At 48.2% G+C, this 17,701-nt stretch overlaps 1 protein-coding gene and 1 pseudogene across 3 annotated transcripts; one reads left to right on the top strand and one right to left on the bottom strand.

Moving 5' to 3' along the window:
* Positions 1-643: 643 nt before the first annotated feature.
* Positions 644-764, top strand: LOC132652036 (small nucleolar RNA SNORA40; annotated as a pseudogene).
* A 3,447-nt stretch (positions 765-4,211) lies between these two features.
* On the bottom strand, positions 4,212-17,326 carry Hyou1 (hypoxia up-regulated 1). Of its 3 annotated transcripts, none has more exons than XM_021659369.2 (26): positions 17,235-17,326; positions 16,202-16,299; positions 15,900-15,993; positions 15,677-15,755; positions 15,399-15,553; positions 15,209-15,285; positions 14,713-14,894; positions 14,145-14,260; positions 11,993-12,185; positions 11,708-11,842; positions 11,518-11,600; positions 11,274-11,406; positions 10,917-11,104; positions 10,518-10,656; positions 9,430-9,490; positions 9,193-9,272; positions 8,636-8,824; positions 8,343-8,515; positions 8,154-8,241; positions 7,930-8,052; positions 7,626-7,759; positions 7,427-7,511; positions 7,032-7,272; positions 6,883-6,933; positions 5,607-5,657; positions 4,212-5,506 (listed from the first exon to the last, which is right to left on the bottom strand). In XM_021659369.2, the coding sequence occupies exons 2-26, from the start codon at positions 16,290-16,292 to the stop codon at positions 5,445-5,447; spliced, it is 3,003 nt and encodes a 1,000-aa protein (XP_021515044.1). In that variant the 5' UTR covers positions 16,293-16,299; positions 17,235-17,326; the 3' UTR covers positions 4,212-5,444. The 3 variants fall into 3 exon arrangements, with proteins under 3 accessions (XP_021515044.1, XP_021515046.1, XP_021515045.1); XM_021659371.2 differs by lacking the exon at positions 17,235-17,326 and adding an exon at positions 17,089-17,228; XM_021659370.2 differs by lacking the exon at positions 17,235-17,326 and adding an exon at positions 16,893-17,222.
* Between the last annotated feature and the right edge of the window lie 375 nt (positions 17,327-17,701).

The following is a 17,701-nucleotide window of genomic DNA, read 5'->3' as shown; positions in this document are numbered from 1 at the left end:
GAAGAGGCATGATATTTTCTCTAAGAAATAAATGCAGCACAATTTGGAGTTTAAGTCGTGGTCAGGTTAGTGGGAACAGAGACAAAACAATATAGCCCCAGTATTTAAAAGACAGAATTTCGACGTAACCTCGGGTTCTTTAAAAATGGTCGTGTGTGTGTGTGTGTGTGTGTGTGTGTGTGCGCGCGCGCATGTGTGTGAAGTCAGAAGACAGCCACAGGTGTCATCCTCTGGAATACTGTCTACTTTCTTTGAGACCTGTGTCTTATTGGGCTAGGCAACACACCTCTGGCCTTTCCTTTTTTCCATGGGTGCTAGGGAAGAAATGTACTGCTCAAACATTTTACCTACTGAGGCATCATCCCCAACATCACATTCTAATCCTTGAGCCATTACTTTGTGGAAACAAGGTTATGGCCCCTGCGGGCCTAGAATTCTAGGTGATCCTCCTGCCTCCAAGTGCCTATGGTTACAGAGATGTCTGTTACCTGAGCAGGAAGTTCACCTTAATCCTAACCCTAACCAGCTCCATCCTGCCTGAGCTACAGGGTGAATTCAAGACAAGAATGCGTATTTTGGCAACATCCTGTCGAGACAAAAAAAAAGTAAAGGGAATGTACATCAATTTAAAAAAATGATGATAGCCTGTGTGTTTGTTCAGCTGGTGGACAAAGGCAGGTTAGCCAAGTGCAAAAATAAATCCTCTTTTGAAACCCAGAACTCATTGTTCAGTGCGAGTTTTAATTCATATAAAATGGAATATAAAGTTAGGTAGTAGTGGCATATGCTTTTACTCCGAACATGTAGGAGGCAGAGGCCAGTGGTTCTCTGAGTTAGAGGCCACACTGGTCTACAGAGTGAGGTCTAGGACAGCAAGGGCTACACAGAGAGACCCTGTCAAAAACCAAACCAAAACAACAAAGAAATCATAAATTGCATTGAATATATGAGTCTATGTTAACTATACAAATAAGCATAGTGAGACAACTCAAAGCAAAAAGTGTTGTGATGGGTGGAGAGTCTGTAAGATCCCTGTAAAGTAGTTCAAGGTCATCCTTAACTGAACAGCAGGTTTGGGGCCAGCTTGAAGCTACATGAAACACAACAAAAACAGGTAGTATGGCTAAAACCATTAATCCCAACAGCACTTTGAAGTCAGTACTTACAAGATCTCTGTATGTTCAATGCCAGCCTCCTCAACATAATGAGTTTCAGGCCAGCCAGATCTATCTATATCTATATCTATATCTATCTATCTATCTATCTATCTATCTATCTATCTATCTATCTATCTATAGTGAGATCCTGTCTAATGCAAACAAGAGCCACTAATCTATCTCTTCTCTACTCTTGCCTTCTGCTTTTATAGTTGAATTTAGGACACCTCAGAATTTTCTCTTATCACACCATCCCACAGGAAAATGGCTGAAGTTTTTTTTTTTTTTTTTAATTTATTTAACTTTATTCTATGTGCATTAGTGTGAAGGTGTCAGATCCTTTGGAATGGGCATTACAGACAGTTGTGAACTGCCATGTGGGTGCTGGGAATTGAACCCAGGTCTTTTGGAAGAGCAGACAGTGCTCTTAACCACTGAGCCATCTTTCCAGCCCCGAAGTTTTTTTTTTGTTGTTTTTTTTTTTTAAGTACTCCAGATTGAAGAACAAAGATCTTTTAGAATACTGGAAGAGGGGAGGAGGAGATAAAATGGGATTGGTTCTACCGGTGCTGAACTTCTTTCACTCAACATGTATCCACCCAGGTGAAGCCTGGTGTATACCAGGCTCTGTGCTCTCAGGTAGATGACCCAACCAAGGACTGAGTTTCTTCAAAAAGAGCCTTTAATCCTAGCACTCTGGAAGCAGAGGCAGGGGGATCTGAGTTTGAGGCTAGCCTGGTCTAGAAAGCAAGTTCCTGGATAGCCAGGGCTACATATTAGGCATAGTAGGTCAATCTCAGCGCTTGGAAGACAGAGATGGCTTGACAATTAAGAGCACATACTGCTATTGGGGAGTGCCGGAGTTTGTTTAGTTTCTGGCATTCACATGGGATAGCTTACAACCACCCTTTGAGCTCATCAGGCATCTGCATACATGTATGCACACATGTATACAATCACATAGACACAGACACAGACAATTAAAAGAAACTGTTAATTGGGGCTGGGGAATGGCTCAGTGGTTAGGAGTATTTTCTCTGAGAGGACCTGAGTGGATCAGTGCACCCAAGCTGGGTAGCTTACAATCATCTGTAATTCCAACTCCAGGGGATCCAGGAACCTCTTCCGGCTCCAACAGGCACCATGTGAACACGTGGTCTACATAGAGATATGCACACATTAATATATATGTGTACATAAAATAAGTAAAAATTCAAAAACCTGGCTTTTATTCCATATATTAAGATGAATCTAAAATAATAATAAAAAAAAACCAACAAAGCCTGGCAGTGGTGGTGGCACGTGCCTTTTAATCCCAATACTCGGGAGGCAGAGGCAGATGGATCTCTCTGAGTTCAAGGCCAGCCTGGGCTACAAAATGAGTTCCAGGACAGCCAAAGATATACAGGGAAACCCCAAAAATGTCTCTTTATTTAACAGATGCGTGATGTGGGAAACAATTAAGTTTCTCCCCTGTATGTGTATCAGCCCTGTAATTACTACTTAGATTAACAGATCTATTATTTATTTGGGGAAGTTTCAAACCCACCCCAAAGTTTCAAAAGTTCACAAAAATATTCTCCGTTACAACCACAACACCATAACCACACTAAACACATTAGAAACCTAGGCATGTCTGTGTCCACACTGTAAAGTTTATCTAACTTTCCTAAGTAAATGTACATAAACATGCCCACTGTCAAACCACATGGAAGCTAGTTGTTACATCATTAAACTTTAATTGCAGTTTTGGGCTGTATTGCTGTAAAAATAAAAATATCCTATCCAGCCACACCACCATAATCACACACACACACACACACACAGGTGACATGGTGTGCCACTAGAAACCTAAGCATGACACAGAGACCTATTAGATGTATTAATACGCTCTAAAGCATTCCAGCTAGACAGATACTGAACTATCCTAAGCCATCTATACTAGCCCGGCTACTTCCCAGCCACATGCTCTTTTTTTACTTGCCATCTTAGTCTCGCCTTGGCTGCCTCTGCCCCATCTGCCTGTCCTCATGGCAACCTCTCCATGGCTCCATCTCTGGTCCCTACCTCAGATCCACCACCCCCTCCCGACCCTGACTGCCTCCTGTCCTTGGTCACCCTGCTACAGGCTGATCAGCTTCTTTATTGAACAGAGATGATGGAGAACAATTATTACACAACATTGATAACAGGAGATTCTTCATAGAAATGACAGTGCCCAATGACAATCCAGACTGCAACCAGATCTCAGCACAGAAATGAGCACCTGAATGCACAGTGCCCAAAACCATCCCCCAGCATGGTTGTTTTTTGCCACAGGGTCTGTGCAAGTTTGACTGTCTTGAAATTTGCTCTAAAAAACAAGCTGAACTATCTCAAACTGCCTCTGCCTCCTTCTGCTGGGATTAAACACATGTGCCAACACCTCCCAGCTTGTTGTTTTGGTCTCAGGGTGTGGCTCTGGCTGGCCTGGAACTGCCTATGCAGGCCAAGCTAGGCTTAAACTCAGGGCACTCAGGCTTCAATACAGATTTAAGACAGTAAGAGCCACACATGAATCTTAAGAACACCTGTGGATTTCTCATGAGAGAATCATTTAAAAACGATTTTCCTCATACAAATTGCTAACTTCCCATCTTTTTTTTTTTCCTTTTTGGTTAAGGCAGGGTTTCTGTGTAGCCCTGGCTGTCCTGAAACTCCTTCTGTAGACACGGCTGGCCTTGCACTCAGACATCAGCTTGTTTCTGCCTCCCAAGTGCTGGAATTAAAGGCATTCGCTACCACAACCTGTCTTGTTAACTATCCATTTCATCACACTACATGACTGCTTCTCTTCCAGGAAACCAACCACATTTTTAATATAAGCAAAATCCAAAATCTAAAAACTGCACTTGGTGACTCACAATTATAATTCCAGCATTGGACAAGTGGAAGGAGGAGGATCAGGAGAGCAAGGCCAACTTCAGTTAGGAGTTAAAGGGTAGCTGGACCTACAGATTACCTGTTTGAAAAACAACAAACAAAAGAAAGGAGGAGAAGAAGCAAAACACAATCTATAGAAAAGAATATTTTATTGAAACAGTTTCTCAATTAACAATGGAACAAAGTACAATCTGATTCAAACCTGTCCAACCAGCTTGAACTGCTAATAAAAGAACTCAAACACATAGGACTCTGTAGGACCTTTAGGTCCCTCTGCCAATGTGGCAAAAAAAAAAAAAAAAAAGAAAGAGGGAGGGTGGGGGTTAGAAAAGACAAAATGACTGACATAACAGGTTTGCTTTGCCCTGGAACTGGAGTGGCCCCAGCTCCTGCTACAGGTGCAATACTGGAGGACAGGCACTCTAGGCAGTTATAACTGGCAAGGGTCTCTCCTTCCTAGCAAAGTACACTGGGAAGTTGAACCCTAACTCCTCTTCTTTACCCACAAAACCTGCCTGACAGTGAGGTGGCATTTTTACATTCACACCATGGTTTTTCTGTCCCCAGGGTCTTGGAAAAGGGGCTCACAGTAGATAGCACGTTTTTGGTCAGCCCAGAGGGAAGAGCATGAAGGGGTAGGTATCCCAGGGACTGGGGCTGATAAGGATTCTGAGTGCCTGCAGTAGACTCCACACCCTTGCAAACCTCTCTACAGACTTGTACTTTCCTGAGCCCAACAAGCCATGCTGGGGGCTTTCCCTTCTTGTTTGCTCTGGCCACCAGGGGTCGCATGAACTGTGGGAACATATTCTAGACAGTCCAGATAAAGGCTCTGGGCAAGACCATAGCCCAATCTGTACTGGGAAGGCAAGGACAGAAAGAAGAGCCAAGGAGGAAGAGCAAGGAAAAGAAGATACAGGAGAGAAAAGAGGCTCTCAGAAACCAAGTGATGACTGAGGCTCTGGGGACACTGGCCCACACAGGAAACTGATTGAGGAGGAAAGGCTAAAGGGATGCTCAGAAGACTGGGTACTCTCTTGTGTCCAATGACATCCTTCCTGCTACCAGGTCTCCAACATCTACTGGCAGCCTTCTCTCACCCACAGGCAAAGAATTAAGACAAAATAGTGATTTCCCTTAAACACAGGACCAGAGAGTCGGAGACCAGAGGGTGGGGCTGGGGACAGAACCAGAGCCGGTTTCACCCTGGAGCTATTCCAGGACTGTTGAGCAGCCACCTCCTGTCCCAGCTGAGCAAAGGAACTTGAGCCCCTAAGGGCACTAACCCCGATCCAACCCTGGCGTGTAATAAATAGAGGTGGTAGGAGAAGGGGCTGGAGGCAAGTGGGGAGACAGGAGGCAGGGTTATAGTTCATCATTCTTCAGAGGCCGCTTCTGTCCGGCTGCCTGCTCTTTCTCTTCAGATTCTGTTGGGTGGTGAGAAGGGGGTGGTGGTATAAGGGTCAACAGCCTGTTCTTCCCCTCCAACCCTACAAAGGTACCCAACACCCCCAGCTTCCCCCTTACCTGCTCCAGGACCTCCTAATTCCAGAGGCTCAGAGTCCATTGGCTCCGTATCTGCATTTTAGAAGGAAAAGGCCAGTCACTAAAGAAGGGAGAAGCTAATAGAGAGGCTTCAAATCCAGTTGGAAAATATTACAAATGCATGCCACTTTTGGGGTCTCTGCTTTTCTTCCCTTTTAAGTTTTTATTTAATGTTTGTGGGTGTTTTCCCTGCATGTATGACTGTGCACTATATATGTGCCTCAGAGGCCACAAGAGGGCATCAGATCCTCTGGAAATAGGGTTACTGTGCATCTCTCCAGGTTTCTCCCACAAATTTAAAATTTTTCAGCCTAGTCCAGGACTACACAAAGAAAGTCTGTCTCGAAAAAAGAAAAAAGGATACATATATATATATATATATATATATATTCATTTTATGAGTGTTTTCCTTATATATATGTACAAATGTGTACACCATCTCTGACTGATGCCTGCAGAGGTCAGAAGGAAAATACTGGATCCCTTAAAATTAGAGTTATACTTGGTTGTTAAATGTTTTTAACAGCTGAACCATTTCTCCAGCCCTGCCTTGTTTTGTTTTTGTTTTTCTTTTCTTCCTTTTGGCTGTCCTAGAACTTGCTCTGTAGACCAGGCTGGCCTCAAACTCAGAGATCCACCTGCCTCTTGGGCTGGGACTAAGGCACGGGCCACCATACACAGCAAATCTTTGCTTTAAAAACAAAACAACAACAAGTGTTGCCAGGTGGTTCACACCTTTAATTCCAACACTCAGGAGGAAGAGGCAGGTAGATCTGTGTTTAAGGCTAGCCTGGTCTACAGAGCAAGTTCCAGGACAGCCAGGGTTATGCACAGAAAAAAACCTGTTAAAAAAAAAAAAAGTTTGCCCATAAACATGCACCAGAGGCTGATTTGGTTTCTCCTTGTTGCTTCCTTCCTTCTATATTGAGGGAAGGTCTCTCACTTGAATCTGGTGACTAATCTAGACCAACCTGCTCTAACACACTGGGCTATTAAGTGGACAGTAGGCCTGCCTGGCATTTACATGGGTGCTGGGGATTGGAACTCCAATCCTCACACTATGTAACTAAGCACTTTACCTACTAAGCCATCTCCCCTAGCTGTCCTTGACTTTTTTTTTCTCTCCCAAAGAAAAATGCTTTTAAAAATGAAAGGCCACCCACAATTCATGGGCTGACCAGACATAGGTCATGCTTGCCAGTTTGTCTGCCCCCACACAAATGAAATGTCCCATTCCTGACCAGTTTCCCCAACTCACCAGTCTTTTCTTTGTCAGGTTCTAAAATGGGCTTTGCCTCTTCGGTCTGACCTAGAGGGAAACCAAGAGTTAGATGCAGCCCTGGCAGGGAGAGGTAGGTGGACTTCTCCGTGCCCACAGTAACTGGAGCCAAGCACCTCTCTCCTCACCTGCAGGTGGAATGACTTTCTCCCCTTGGTCACCAGCACTGGCATTGAGGGGAGGTTCTGTCCGGTTGCCATTCTTGTCCTTGGGCCGTGGCCGGGGTTTGGTAAACTTGGCTTTATTGAGCAGATACTGCACCTCACGGTCCAGGGCCATCATCTTGGCCTCAATGTCTTTGGAAAGCAGTACAGGCTTCTCTGTGGCAGGAAGCTTGGCCTGCTCAGCCAGAGTCGCATTCTTCCAGGCCTGTGGACGAGGCCAGGGAAGACTCAGAAGATGGATGTGGCAGGTGTCACTCTCAGCCAGTTAAGGAAGCTCCTATTGACTGCAAATCACTCTGCCATCCTTACAATCCCAGGGTATCAGCTAAAGGGTTCAGTTACATATTAAAAGAGATTACCCAAGTGTCATTGATGACTTTCTCTAGCGTTGTCAACTCCACCTCAGTGAAGATCTGGTCCATCTCTGGGATGAGCCGAGCACCCCTAGAAGGCAAAGAAAAGATCAGCCTAGGGCAAAAGAACAGCAAGTTGACAGAAAGGGGAATCATGGTCTCAGCAGGACTCTACCAAGCAGAAACGGTGCACAAAAACACTCACTTGAGGAAAATGCTGGAGTGGTTGAGGAGATTATCCAGAGCTGAAAGCCGTTCTGGCCATTTCTTGCGCTCTTCTACCCGAAAAAACAGCCCTTGGCACAGCTTTCTCAACTCAGTCAGCTTCTCCTTTAACATCTGATGAATGAAGAGGAGGAGAAAGAAGGTTGAAGGGTAGCAGGAGTGTCCTGGCCCCAGCCCTGAATCTTGCTTCATGGCCTGAAACCCCAGCTCTTCTCACTCTTAACCCGAGGAGGGCAGGCCAGCACTCCTATCTATCTGCCTACAGCATCCTAGAAGGCCCTCACCACAGTGGTAGCTCCGAATCCCTCATCCTCCAGCCAGGTAGAAGCGGCGCTGAGTTTCCCAGAGATCTCCTCTCGCTGTTCCTCAGTAGACACTTCCTGGTATTCAGGTTGGTAGAGCTTGTCCTGTAAAGGACACAAATCCACACATACAGTGAGCTCTGGGGAATGGATCAGAGTCACATGGCCCTAAGCACAAGTTTCGGGGGCAGGGAGTGCCCACTAACCTGGGTTTCAAAGATAAAAGCTTCCAAGCTGTTCGCAGCTTTCTCCCTCTCTTGCTTTTCTAGGTCCCGCAGGGTCAAGTCCTCAAGTCTGTAGGATGAGCAAAAGGCAGGGATGAGGAGTGGTGGAACCCGGCCCCTTCAGCATCACCTTTCCACCGTGCCCATCTTCCACAGATGCCCAGCACTTACTTCTGCACAGAACGAGCCAGTTCATCCTCTGGCAAGTCTGGCAGGTCCAAGACAGTCAGCTCCACACCTATTTCCTCTACCATTTTCTGCTTCCGGGCAGGTTTCTGCTTTTTTGCTTCCTCAGGAGCTGGAGGGATGCCCTCAGGCCCTGCTTGTCCCTTCTCACTGGGCTTCTGGAGTAGAAAGAGCAGTGATGTTAGCTGCCTCCTCCTCCTCCATAAGGTGCGAACAAAACAGCATCCACGCACACACTAGCCCCCGGATAGCACTATCTTCCTCGAGAGGTAGCTCACCTGTGCCTCAGGCTTGTCCCCACTTTCTTTTTCATCAGGTTTCTCTCCCTCAGGGGCGGCATCACCCTTAGTAGGCTCAGAGGGTGGTGTCTGAGTGGTATCTTCCATCGGGGCTTCAGCTTCCTCCTTGAGATCCCCCTGCTCTCCAGGCTCATCCTTGCTCCCCTCAGCAGGGCTCTCTTCTTCTTCCTAGGAGACAATGACAGGAATCTCAGAGGTTATATATACCATTAGCTGAGCCTAGGACCACATCAGCTCCTCTGGGAACACTGCTCAGGATAAGCTTGGGGTCAAACAGATGATACCTGTGGGCAAATAGGGGATTTGCAGAGATATAGGTGAACAAAAGGAAGGTAAAGGCATGGAAATGAAAATAAGCCTTAGGCTCTGGTAGTGGCTCAAGTCTAATGGAGCAGGAATATGGCAACCTGTCATAAGTTGAGAGATGAGCACCAGTGAGGCTGATTAAAGTCCAGGCAACTGGGAGGCCCACTAGGTTCTGCTTCTGCCTCCATCACCCCAGCCCCCTGCTTTTCTCCACGCTTCTCTGTCCTTACCTGTACAGCATCAGTACCATTCTCTTTGGCATCTGATGAGGTACCACCTCCAAACAGGCTAGAAATGGTGTTGCCAAGTTCTAGGAAGAAGGAAGCAGAAGAGGTTCAAGATTGAATCAAGTAACTCCACTTCCTGACCCAGAACAATGCCATTGCCTCCCCCAAGCACACACGTTAAGTTTACTCTTGCTTATTCATACACACTTGCATGTACAGAGGAGCCCATATTCATCTTACTGGTAAGAGTAGATTCTTCCTCTGGGCTGTCCTCCACCAGGGTCTCAAATACAGACTCCACCTATTTCGAAATAGATTCAAAATTAAGAATCATAGTAATCCACCTTGTTCTATAAGTGTGTTGCTTATGCATACATTGGGAATGCAAAATGACTTGCAGCTTTGAGTGCCTACTCTCTCACCTTCCTTCTCTTGAGACTCCTGGATGGACACCCCCCTTTCCCCCCTCAAGTAACAGCCCTCTCAGAACAGGGCCTATTCCTCTTAGAGTCCGCCAAGTCTCCACTTGGTAATACAACAGACCACAGTTTCCCATTGTGTCAGAAAATACTGATGCAAAATTACTTTTTGAAAACGGGCTTATTTGAGTGCTGAAGAGATGGTCTAGCACTAAAAGCATGGGCTGATTCCCAGAGAACCCAGGTATGATGCTCAGCACTGACACAGTGGCTCACAACCATCTCTAACTCAGTTTCAGATGATCTGACATCTTCTTCTGGCTTCCTTGGACATCAGACACACGTGCGGGCAAACCACCCATACACATTCCGTTTTAAATTAAAAAAGAAAGGGGTTTCTCTGGGATGGCAAGATGGTTTAGCAGGTAAAGATGTTAATCTCGCCCAAGGCAGAAGGGAGAAACCAACTCTCTGAGGTCTACATCTGCTATGGCATGCTTGTGCCCCACCGCCATACACACTTACTCAAAATTTTTTAAGGGGGTGGAGAGAGTAAGGACCTGGGTTCAATGTCCAGCATCCATATCCATTTGTAACTCCAGTTCTAGGGGATTCAATACCCTCTTTCAGCCTCCATGGGCACCAGGCACATAAATGGTGTACAGAAATATATCCATACGTGTGTTTTTAAAAAAACAAAAAATTTCGGTACTTCCCTGGAGGCAAGTTACAGTGAGCATAAGCACGTGCTAGCCACAAACAGCCCCATCGTGGCACTGTGTTGAAGCCCAAAACTCATCAGATCTGCTTTCAAACCGCTTCGTGTCTATCCTGCAGAACCCACACTGGGAGAGGCCAGTGGGACCAGGAGTCACCCCTTACCCAGAAAAAGGTTCCCTTTTCTCTCACCCTGTCTAAACTGAGCACCCCACTCTCATCCAGGTTGAAGTGGGCCTTGATGCCTTTGGACTCATAGTCGGGGTATTTCTTGAAGCTTTCTCCCACACCTTTTAGCTTCACTGTGGTCAGATTCTGGGAGCCAAATACCCTGGTTGGGAAGGAAAAGAAAAGTTTGAGGAGACCCACCTGGCCCAACCCCAACTCCAGAGCACATGGCCCATGGCTTAAGATGTCAGGGGCCCTACACAGGACACTCAGAAGAACGGACCCTCTCTAAGACAGGCTGCTTACAACTTGACCATAACCCACCTTCAGCCCTGCTAATCCCACACTCCCCTCCCATCCTCAGGTCATCTGGCAGGCACACCTCCCACTCCCTGGAGGTGCCATCCTGCCCCCGCCCCTCACCGAAGATCCTCAGGCCCCAGGAAGCCCAGGTCACCGTAGTTGATGTGGAAGTTGAAATCATGGCTGTAACGGTTAAAGGTGATGACTTTGCGCTGAGGGTAGGGCCCCATTCGGGAGAAGAGCACACGTTTGTTGTGCTTCAGGCTTCGAACCCCAGGCTCCTCCTCCACCTCCCTTGTGAACTCCACCTACACAACAGGCAAAGAGAAGGTGCACTGGAGAACTAGGGAAAGTTCTGTGGGTAGATGGGAGAGAATAGGATCTTTCTTAGCATACAGAAAAAGGGACAGGTTGAGGTAAATAGCGATCTATCTCACTTAGAGAAACAAACGGAGCATGTCACCAGATCAAGCTTACCAGGATGGGGTAGACGACGGCATCACGCACAACAAATGGCTTCACTTTGAAGGCTTTGCTGAGTGCCGCTGCCTGGTACACAGCCCCCATGGCAGCTGCTTCGTCTGCATTGATGTTCTTTCCTAGCTCCTCCCTAGGAGACACAGCTTCAGCATTATCCACCTGGGAGCAGCTTCCCCTCCTCTCACTCCTGTTGCTAGCTGCCCAGCCTGGGCTCCATGGCTAGCTCGCACACCATACTCACTTGCCTACAGCCTTTAGCAGCACCTCTTGAACTTTGGGAACGCGAGTGGCCCCACCCACCAGGATCACCTGCTCAATTTCATCCTGCAGAGGGGGAAGATGAGATGCAGGAGTTAATGCCCTTTCCCTCTGATACTTTGTGGGTGTCCTATCCTCTCCCATAGGCACTTCTGTCTCCTTCATGCCCTCACCAAGTTCATCTCGGCACTCTGGAGGGCCTGCTGCACAGGCCCAGGCACTCGCTCAAACAAATCTGCACACAGCTCCTCGAACTCCACTCGAGTAACTTTTGCTTTGAAGTCCACATCATCCATCAAGCCCTCAATCTGTGGGAAGAGGTATCTGTTAAGACATTCTGACCAGGTCTGCTCTCTGGGCAAGAAAAGACAGAGTTCAAGGGAACAGGACTTTGGGAGGAAGAAAAGGCCCTCTACCCTCGGAAGCCGCAAGCCTGCCCTCCACCAGGCTTCCATCACCTGTGCCATGTGATCAGCATTGGCACTCAAGACTGTTTTAAGCCGATTGGCTTCCCGAAGCAGTTTGGCCATGGCACGTGGGTTTTCCTGAACATCCTTGGCATTCTGGCCCTTGCGCTGCTCATTGAAGAGTCTAGCCAGGTGTTCTCGCAGCCGAAGCTCCATCTCTAGCCCACCAAGGGTGCGGTCAAACCTGTTCAAGAGAAGGAGCAGGTATAGTGTGAGGACACAGATGGCCTTCCCACTGGCACAGGAGACAAGAGCACTCTGCCTGCAGGTACAGCAGGAATAGTAACTCATCCACTTATCACTGCGTATCACTGAGGAGCAGCAGAAGGGACAGTTTCCTGTAGTCAAGGAGTTTATAATCTAATAGACGAATAATCTCCTAAATGTAAAATCACACACATGCCATAAAAAAGAAGCACCCAGCATTAGGGAGACTGAAACAGGTGGATTTCTGTGAGTTTGAGGCTAGTCTGCTCTACATAGACTCCCAGGCCAGCCAGGTCTAAACAGCGAGACCCTGTCTCAAACTGAAAGAAAAGCAGACAAGGCGAGGGGGATACACACATAAAGTCTGTGCTACTTGGGGTAGCCAGAGGAACCTCCCCCAAAGAAGCACACTGGAACTGAAAGCTCAAGATCTGGAGTTGACTAGCTACAGAAGAAGAGTGAAGCACATTCTCGGCAGAAGGAATAGCTCTGCTAAAGACACAAGGTCGGAAGTAGCTACGGAAAAGCTAAGGAAAAGCTACGAAGGATGAGATGATGGCTCACAACCATCTATAACAGGATCTGATGCCCTCTTCTGGCATGCATGCCACATGCAGACAAAACACTCATACACAAATAAATGAAATAATAATAAAAAGGAAACGGATTACTGTCATATCGGTATTCATTTCTTTATCTTTTTGTTAGTGCTATGGATTGAGTCTGGGTCCATGAATACTATGCAAAGTCCTGCCACTGTCCTTACACCAGTATCTTTTTTTAAAAAAAGCTTTTTAAATGTATTATTTATATATTATTCTGGCTGCATGTGTGCTTGCATGCCAGAAGAGAACACGAGATCGCATTATAGATGGTTGTGAGCCACTATGTGGTTGCTGGCAATTAAACTCAGGACCTTTGGAAAAACAGCCAGTGCTCTTAACCCCCAAGCCATTTCTCCAGCCCATACCAGTACCTTAACAGCTGAATATGGAAAACTAAAAAGGGAAGGTTCTAGAATTAAGGAGTTTTCCCCCCATATGGGGTCTCATGTAGTCTATGTTGGACTAAGACTCCATCTGCTAAAAATGATTTCGAATTTCTGATCCTCCTGCCTCCACCTCCTGAGTGTTATATACCCCAATGTCTTGTTTAGGAAGGGTTTTTTTGGTTTGTTTTTAAAATTCATTAGATCAGGAGGCAGAAATAGGACTGCCAGAAGTTTTTGACCAACCTGGTCAACACAGTAAGTTCCAGGGACAGATAGTTCAGTAGCAAGCTCTTGTGCAGCATGTATGAGACCCTAGATTCAACCTCAGTGCAAATTCTAGCACTCAAGAAGGTAGGGGCAGGTGGGTCTCTGAGTTCAATGCCAGCCTGGTCTACAGAGCAAGTTCCAAGATAGCCAGGGCTACACAGAAAAACCTTGTGTCGAAACACCAAAAAACCAAAGCAAACCAAAAAAAAAAAAAAAAACAAAAACAACAACAAAAAAAAAAAAAACAGGGAAGACAGACAGACAAACAGGCTGGAGAGATGGCTCAGAGTAAGAGCACTGCCTACTCTTGCAGAGGTCCTGAGTTCAATTCCCAGCAATCATAAGGTGGCTCACCACCATCTATAATGAGATCTGGTACCCTCTTCTGGCGTTCAACATGCAAGCAGAACACTGCATACATAATAAATAATTCTTAAAAATAAAAAAGGACAAACAATGACAATGATATAGACAACCTAAATATGTCAAGAATCCAAGAATCAATTGTACCTGACTCAATCTGTATCTCCTAAGCTGCTCCCTCCCACATGCTTTCATGTCTTCTTTGGGAGCAGCCCCTACAGTACATGATACTGTATCCAGAAAGTGCTCCTTCAAGGATCAGAAAGGCAACTGAAATCCAGGCAGAAACCCTTCTCTGAGGTCACAGCAACCTACCCCACACCCCGGACCTGCAGCTGTGGTTGCATCCCGGCCTCCTTAGTCTTCACTGTTTGGTAGGTCACAATGGTGCACACAGTGCTGCCCGAGCCCATGTCATAGAACATGATATTCTGTGGAGATACCAAGGGCACTGTCATGGGAATCTTATCAAACATAGAAAGCCAAAGCTAGGCAAGCGATGCACACTTTTAATCCCAGCCCTCAGGAGGCAGAGGCAGGTGGACCTCTGAGTTTGAGGCCAGCCTGGTCTACAAAGTGAGTACCAAGACAGTCAGGCCACACAGGGAAATCTTGTCTCACCCTCTCCAACCTCTCCCACCCTACAAAACAGAGTAATTGTTGGTTTGTCAATACAGGATGCCTGTCCACTTGCCCACCTGAAAACAAAAAGCTGTCATCTTTTACCATAAAGCTGACCAACTCCAATGGAGACTGAAAGGAAGGTACTGTTGCACTTATCAAGAAATGGCCATGCAAACAAGATGCAAATTGGGCCAAGAACCCTATATCCTCAGACTTGGAGTCTTGTGTATCTGGTGGTCAGGAGGCCTCCCTGGCTCACCTGTGCAGTGGAATTGATATCTTTCCGCCGGAAGACACCATAGCTGAGGGCTGTGGCGGTGTTGTCGTTGATGAGCTGCAGCACCTTGAGGCCAGCCATGCGAGCAGCCTGCAGAACAGCTCGGCGCTCAGCCTGGTTGAAAAACGCCGGCACGGTGATCACTGCATCCTTAATGGGTTGTTCTACAGTGGACAAAAGATCAGGATCTCTCTCACCAACTCCAAACCTCAGATCAAGGTTTCCAAATTCAGTACCACTGACACTGAGGCAGGTAATTAATTCTCTCTTGTTGGGCCGGCACTTTACATTACAGGCGTTCACTAGTCTCCTAATTCTGTGCTCACTAGATGCCAGTAGCACAGCCCAAGTTAGTGACAATCAAACATGTCTTCAGGTAGGCCCAATTTTTGATGAGAAATAGAAATGCCTCTGCTTTACACTCACTGCAGATCTTAGGGAGTCTTGCTGCCACTGGCCACACGGTGATGCTGCTCACCTGCAAAATCTTCAGCCAAGGAACGAGAGTAGTTCAGAACCATGCCCAGCACCTCCTCAGGAGAGAACTGCAGCTGCCTGAGGAGAGGAGGAGTTGAGACACGAGAAGGCAAACACCAAGACCAATAATCATGAGCACAGGAAGGAGCCCAGTGGGGCGACTGAGCCCACCTTCCCCTCTGGACACTCACGGGCTGATCTGGAAGCGCACAGTCTGCCTCTCTGGGTCAATATTTAGCTCATGTTCTGGGAAACGAGACCGATAAAGGGCCACGTGCGGGTTATCCGCCTGTTTTCCTAGGAGGTGCTGGAAATAACGGAGTGTAGCCTTTGGGTTCTTGATGGCCTGAAAGGAAAGGACCCGGCAGGTTCTTAGGCCCAAACCCAGCTTAGCTTGCCTCTACTTCATCAAGAGAGACAAGAGACCATTCTCTGGGGGAACCAATCTGGTGAGGAGGCTGCTACTCACCATGCCTGCTGCACTGTCGCCTAAAAACCTTTCGTTTTCTTTCAAGGTCACAGTCACTGGGGTTTTCCTCCGAGACTCCCTAAGAAAAAGCAGCATTAGTCTAGCTTCCTGCAGCAGAGTATGAACCTAGGAGCCTCCAGGTCCCACACTGGTCCAGCCACCAGAGTCTGTTCTGTGGGCACTACTAATTACATACACACCCCTGACACACATCTACCCTTACTTGTTCAATACAATTTCCATGGGCACGCCAGGCTTCACAATAGCCACCTTCATGGATTCACTGCCCAGGTCCACAGACATCACAGCCAATGTGTCTGAAGAGAAGACAGAAAGTAGGTTTATGTGCTATTTCTCTGCTTCCCACACCTTCCTGGGTTAAACCAATTAAAGGAGCCTACTTTCTATGGAGAAAGATGGCCAAGAAAAAAAGCCTAGATTCAGCAAACCTACAGACTGAACAGACGACTCGTGCCCTCTTCCTACTCTTACATTTACTCTTCGATCCCTCTACCAGGTACATACCGCTCAGTGCCAACAGGTCTGCCAAAAGGATAGCCACCAAGGCCCAACAGAGTGGCCTCCTTGGCCTCTGCCTTCTTACCGTGGCTGCCATTGTGACCCTGGCAGAGAAGGGAAAACACTTGTAACTGGATGCTGAGTGAAGAAGGAAACAGAACCACATCCCAGAACAGACAAGCTCTTATCTATTCTTATCTATTGCACTTTTGGCTAAGGCAGAGCAGCCTGTACCGTTTCCCTTCCTTCCCGAGAAGTTTCAATCACTCTAAACATCCTCCCAAAGCGTCCAACATTTGGACCTAGGCAAGTGGCCCTCCACCACATCTTTAGAAAGACACACAGGAAGGAGATTTGACCTCTTTTCTGTCCACACACAGACAAGTAACTGGCGCACCACAGTACTGTACTGTACTGTCAGACATCCTGGAGCGGTGCCAGGGACCCTCGAAACCGGCTCAACTACCTCACACCTGGAGCTCCTCGGTGGTGGAAAAAGCCAGGCTGGGCCTGGACAGGAACTGGAAGATGGTGACGTTGGGGATGGCTGGCAGAGAAGGGCCTTTCCTCTCCTCTGCATCCCCTGAGCATTGTCCGGCCCACCCTCTCTGCCCATCCTACTCCTGGGCCCCGCTGCCTACGCAGACCCTGTGCGGGCTAAGGTTACCCGGCGGGCGAGTGTTCACCTAAACCTCACCTGATGAAGGTGGAAGATCCCACTCCCGGAAACGGATTCCTGCCCACCCCGAGCGCAAGGGGGCAGCCCAGCGCCTGAATTGCAGGGCCGAAGACACCGGTGTCCGTGCGGCCCTCGCTCTAGCTACTGGCCCGCCCCCGAAGCTAGCACGCTGCCTCCCCTAGGAGCCGCGGCCCGGCTGCTGCTCCATCCTCACCCCCGCTCCCTTTGGCCTTCAGCTCCTGCGGCCCTCGCTCCGGGATCAACGAGGTGCGGATGTGCCCACACCGCCAGCAGCACGACCCCAACCCCAGGCCCTTCACAACTCCCCTCCGTTTGCAAACTGTTACTGTAGCCACCAACCTCTCCGCGGCGTCTCGCGCACCAGCCGGCCCCGGACGCGGCGCACGCTCATTGGCGCCTCCGCTGCCCGGCCCTGCGCCGCACACCTGGCCCTGCCCCCAGGGCCCGGCGCGCGTCTCCATTGGGCCACGTTTTAGGCCCGCCCCCTCCCCGGCTCCGCCCCCGAAGCCGCCGGACCGCTGGAGTACCGGTTGGGACGAAACCGCCGGAGCCGGCTGCAGATTGGGCCACGTCACGGTTCGCGGCCGGGTTGCTCCTCGCGGGACTTCTGCCAGTCTCGGTGCTAGACGCTTCGTCGCGGAGGCCCGGCGAGGAGCAGGTGCGCTCGTGGATTACGAAGTGTTCGGGCTGCTTCCGGTTACCCGGGGCGTCCGCGCGAAGGAACGGAACTGCGCTGCGTTCGCTGCGGCGACGCGGAATAGGCGCGTGCGTTTGGCGGCGCTAAATCGCCCTGGGCTTGGGCTAGA

Source organism: Meriones unguiculatus, chromosome 1 (assembly GCF_030254825.1).
Source record: "Meriones unguiculatus strain TT.TT164.6M chromosome 1, Bangor_MerUng_6.1, whole genome shotgun sequence".
NCBI classification, from domain to species: Eukaryota; Metazoa; Chordata; class Mammalia; order Rodentia; family Muridae; genus Meriones; species Meriones unguiculatus.
The sequence above is the reverse complement of the archived record's forward strand: the minus strand, read 5'-3'. Positions and strand labels throughout refer to the sequence as shown.